This window comes from Histoplasma capsulatum, genomic scaffold, assembly GCF_000149585.1.
Source record: "Histoplasma capsulatum NAm1 scaffold_5 genomic scaffold, whole genome shotgun sequence".
NCBI lineage: Eukaryota > Fungi > Ascomycota > Eurotiomycetes > Onygenales > Ajellomycetaceae > Histoplasma > Histoplasma mississippiense.
The window spans coordinates 1978246-1983300 of NW_001813978.1; the positions used below are offsets into that span (position 1 = coordinate 1978246).

A 5055-nucleotide genomic window follows, 5' to 3' on the forward strand; every position below is an offset into this window, starting at 1 on the left:
ACTCCGTATAGCAGGCGACAATGTACGGACGGAATGGCCACTTGGCAAGAGGAGGGGAAGCGATGGGCATGGGGAGGGAGGGGTTAGCCAGAATTTAGGGCCAGGACCCTTTTCCCTGGCGCGCGGGCTTTGCCGGGGCCCTGGGGGTCGGATCAACTGCTGAGGAATCCCATGGTTGCCATGCACGCGCTTGGCTTGGACGAAAATCTCCCAAGGACTCCCCTTAAGGTTGGCGCGAAGGCAGTTGTTCAATTGGGGGAAAACTCAAACCCGATCGATCCGTGGAATGGGGTAGACGTGGGTACCTGCCGATGGGCTCGGAATATGGACTCTGTACCTGTACATGCACAAGCACCTCGACCTGTTAAACAATTCTACGGGCGCTGGTTATACGGATCGCCAGTGTAGATACATTACCCCTTGTACTATACCCGTGGCCCGTGCCCGTGGCTGTACAGGTCATATATTAACCCGCAGGACTCCAGAAGCGTAATAAAAAGCAGAAAAAGGAAAGATGGAGTCTGGGGAACAAGAAATATACAGCCCATAGGGGTAGCTGCCTGTACACTGTATGGATGAATGGAGCAATCTAGAAGCGTCAAACAAATGCAAAAGGATAACATGGCAAAAATCCTGATAGGTGGTGGCAAGCTTGACGGCGGACGGCAGAACAGTTGGATGCCAAACCGGTTTTAAGGGGATCCATCCACGATCATGCTTTTTTTTTTTTTTTTTTTTTCTCCCGATTTACGGCTTCTATCATGTAATCTATATAGTGTGCGTTTAGCTATTCCAACCGATAAGTATCACTTTGACAGCATCTTCAAGTAGTAGTTGACAAATACCTGCATGGTGTACAGAGTAGTTCCAACCGATCTCCCTTGCCCATCGTCTACTTCACGAGGTCTCCTACAAATACCCACTTTTGTCTCTCTTGTTCATTGATTCGGGATTCACTTACTTTATATAGCAACGCACAGTCTACGGGGAAAGCAAGCTTACACAAAGCAGCCAGGTCACCATCGAGATCCCTCCAATAGAGAGTAAGAAGGGAAAACACATTGACAATTTCCGCTCACCCGCTTCTATCCCAACCCGAAGTCTCTTCCTCAAAAGTTATCGTGGACCGGCTTCTATATTCCGTCCAATTTCAAAACCAGGTATCTTTCATATACATTTTTTTTTTTTTTTTTCCCTACTACTACTGATGCAGCAAGTAGAAAATTTTTCTGAAAATATCCACCCAATAGGAAGGAAGGATGAACCGGTGAGCGTGGGCCCAATTGTGTTTTAGAGTATTCCAGGCTCCGATGTGGGGAAATGATACTATTAATATTTATCAATATACTCCTACCCAAGTACTGTACGGAGTACGATGATACAATTTGAACAAATTCCTGGGCTTTTAAGTCTATGGGTTTTCTATTTTCTTTTTCCTTTTTTTTCCTCTTGACAAGCACAAGGAGGACCGCATGCAAGCATCAAAGGGTAATCATATTGCCCATTAATGCCCTTGAACTAACCCCACATGCCAGATGTGCAGTTACATACTTTGTATTTTTTATCTCTATACTTGTATATATCCTCAAGAGGAAGGAGAACTGGGGGACACCCACGGACCGAATATTGCATTGCCCTTGTGTCCAACCACCAACCAACCACCTTGCGTGTTTTGTTACAGGTTTTAAAAATACTATCATGAGAAGAATCTGGGCTAAAACGCTGTGCTCGGCTTCTGAGCACTGTGTGGCTGCGGTGACAGCTGCGCTGGCAGAGGTGTACAAGGAGGTAAGGTAAGTAAGTATCTGAGCGGGAAGAGCAGCTGTTGTTTATAGCTGAACCCGCGGATGTTGTTGTCGGTATAGCAAGCAAGAGGGAGAGGGAAAACATATCCTATAAATATATAAAAAATATCGGCAATTTATTTCAATTGCTTAATTAAGGGTTAGTTACTAGTTAGTAATTCTTTGGTTCTTAAATTGTCTGTGGGGGAAAAATAGTGACGTCATTTCAACACAGTTCATGTTTCGGAAATATTCTTCATTAGGAAACATAAAACAGAAAAAGAGACGAAAAGATATCACAAGATATATATATATATATGTACATCTATATCTATAAGTGAAAAAGAAACTAGAATTGATGAAAGGACGACCTCCTCTATTTACTTTTTTCTTTACACAATACTCTTAAGTTAACAAGGCATGGGGTGGTCACAGCGCAACTTCGCAAGGCGATGATGCTACAACGTTACCGATCATATTTGGTGCCGTGGATATTGACGCATATAATTGCGGGGAAACGGGGAGAACAAAGAGAGAAATATAAACGTTTCTGGTTAGAAGGGTTTGTCTTCATTGTTCAATCGTGTTTTTTTGGTTTGGGGGGAGGTTCCACTATGTGTTTCAGACAAGATATTTTTGACTCTCTGGATTGAGGGCAGAGGAGGGGCAGGCGAAATAAATTGATTGTACGCTCCCCGGATGACAACTTTATACTGACACTAATATGTACGCCAGTAGGGAAGGGGATTGCAAATGTGCCTGGGCGATGCCTGCCCTATATCCGGATACAACTACCTGTGCAAACAGTAAATTCATTGTTGACAAAAGCATTCCGCAAAAGCGGGTCTCTTCATCGACAATAAAATATACCCCTCATTCAACAATAGGCCAACCTTCTCTACTGCGCACGCGCCATTCTTGATCTTCTCATCGTTCGTCATGTCTTTTACGAAGCTTCTCTGGCTTGTAACACAAACTATATTAGAAGTCTGAAACTATGAAGAGAGCTGACTTGGCCTGTGCAAAGTTGAACAAGTCGAGATCGAAACCAGTTATAGTTGTCCTTGTCATCTGGAGGTATCAAATTCAAGGGACATCTTTGTGAAATGCAGAAAAGGCGCACCAGCAAACCAAAACCTCAAATACGACCATAATAACTTGAACTCGCGCACGGTGAGGGGTAAGTCGGGGAGGAGGTTCTAGACAGGGACAAATTATGGTTTTGACCATGAGGACCTGCAGGTACATGGTGAGGCGTCCATGGTTGAGAAATGGTGAAAAAGTCAAGTTACCAACCTCCAATGCCCCTTTACAAATAACTGACGGGAACAAAACCGGGAAAATGGGCTATATCATCCATCGCCCTTTTATCAATCAATTTTTGCCTCCCCTCAAACCATCGGGGGTACAAGGTTATCAAGAAAAACTCAAAAAGCGAAACCTTGGAGAACACCAGCAAATCCTAAAAATGGAAGGAGACCTCACAAGAGGCCACTTCAACTCTCAACTCCATTTTAAGAGAGAGTAAACCTCCCCCCTCCCCACCCACCCACAACTGCTGAACCATTTTTCGCAGATGGGTCTAGAAAATGAGTTGACTCTCACACACATGCGGCGGAATGCGGCGGAATATGACCTCTCATACGAAAAAAATAATACTAGTACACTAGATCATCGTTACCCTCGGAAGGAGGGAGCCTGGTTAGGTTCTGGTTTTCGGGGGCTTGACGCCCTAGAAAGGGGGTGCTTCACTTTGATTGATTGATGATGCCCTGAACCTTAACCAAAGCCGCTTCTACCTAATCGATTGTTGGACTCACCCCAATTAAACCAGGGGTATTATGGTACACCTATATTTTCGCCAATGCTCAAGAAGGTTCGCCAAGAACATGGAGCCCCAGAGGGGCAAAAAGGGCAATCCCTGAGCAGGCGCCACGCGTCTTGCCATGCGATGTGACACAGAGCACATCCATGTCTGGTATGCCGCTACTGTGATCTGATGGAAAGCGATTGATTGCCAGATGCAGATCCTGGCCGAAAGTCTGTTTTACTTTGGGTAAGTAGGGGAGGGCTGCTTGGAGGGGTGAGTAGTGGGGTACTCAATAACAGAGGCGGGGGAAAAAAGAGAACGAAAAGGACAGGGGAGATGTTGAACGAAGAAGCATGTGATAACATGCTAGGCCACGTCGTAATTTTTTTGCTTTTCGGCGAAGTATGGTCTTTATCAACCAGGAAGAACGACAAGGATTGCTGGTTCAAAAAGCTGATGGCTTGTACTGTGCATGTACCCGCACATGCCGAAAAGCTGTGGCCAAAACTTTTCTTGATGTTTTGCAAGTTAGGTCAGTTATGGGCCAGGCCACATTCTCCTATCATGGTGAAAATATCCTTATTCGCCTTCTCCAAGGTAGGGTTCTACATTAGACGATAAATTTAAGCTAACATCTGCATTTGAAACTTGGATAACTCGCTCGCTAGTAACATCTTGGGGTGATAATAGAATCGTAAAAATTCAGACATCCAAAAGAGCCGTACGACGCGGGTTGTCTCTTTCTCTTTTGTATTCTTTCCCTTTTCCCATTCCCTTTTCCTACCTTCCCAGAGGACCTACAACTGCACTTACCATCACAGCTGCTTCTCGTTCCCAGTTACCCACCACAATAGGACCCGTAGACCCTCCAAGTCTAGTGACGCTATTATTTGGTAGATGCGAGCCCCGCAGAACGCACTCCCTCAATTGCTCACGGAGCCGCTCCCGGTTCGATCTCAGGGTTCTTGCGGAGACGCCCCCGCGGTTGATAATCTCTTGAACCCGTGTTGAGAGGGACGAGGCTAGTGAGCGCCAGAAGTAGGAAGGGAGAGAGGATGTGTCGAGGCAATGAAGCAATGGTTGGAGAAGGTTGTCTTTGACTTTGATGGATGGATTTGATGTAGGTCTAGTGGTTTCCGAGTGAATGGAAAGTGAGGGGTAATTGTAGTTAAGAAAAGGGTGAGCGGGAGGTTTGATGGTTTCGAGGAGAGCTTCAAAAGCCATAATGTTTTGGCACTTAGCAGATGTTTCTTGAAGCGTCCGGTCGAGAGTTGGGAGCATCGACAACGAGCGCGACAACGAAGCTAGCGATGAAGTTAGACATGTATGGATATAGCCCTTCAGCGTTACAAGGAGCAATTCTGGCTGGAATTCAGACGCCAGAATTCGATGTATGGGGGGGTTTGGGATAATAGATATAGTGCGGTAATTGCGGAGGTAATGCGGGGACTTTGCATCTTC

At 45.5% G+C, this 5055-nt stretch overlaps 1 protein-coding gene across 1 annotated transcript; it reads right to left on the bottom strand.

The window, feature by feature from the left end:
- Positions 1-4127: 4127 nt before the first annotated feature.
- On the bottom strand, positions 4128-4818 carry HCAG_05446 (conserved hypothetical protein; the record flags this gene model as incomplete). The annotated part of the gene is made up of 2 exons (XM_001539929.1): positions 4128-4199; positions 4408-4818. The coding sequence occupies 2 exons, from the start codon at positions 4816-4818 to the stop codon at positions 4128-4130; spliced, it is 483 nt and encodes a 160-aa protein (XP_001539979.1).
- Positions 4819-5055: the final 237 nt, after the last annotated feature.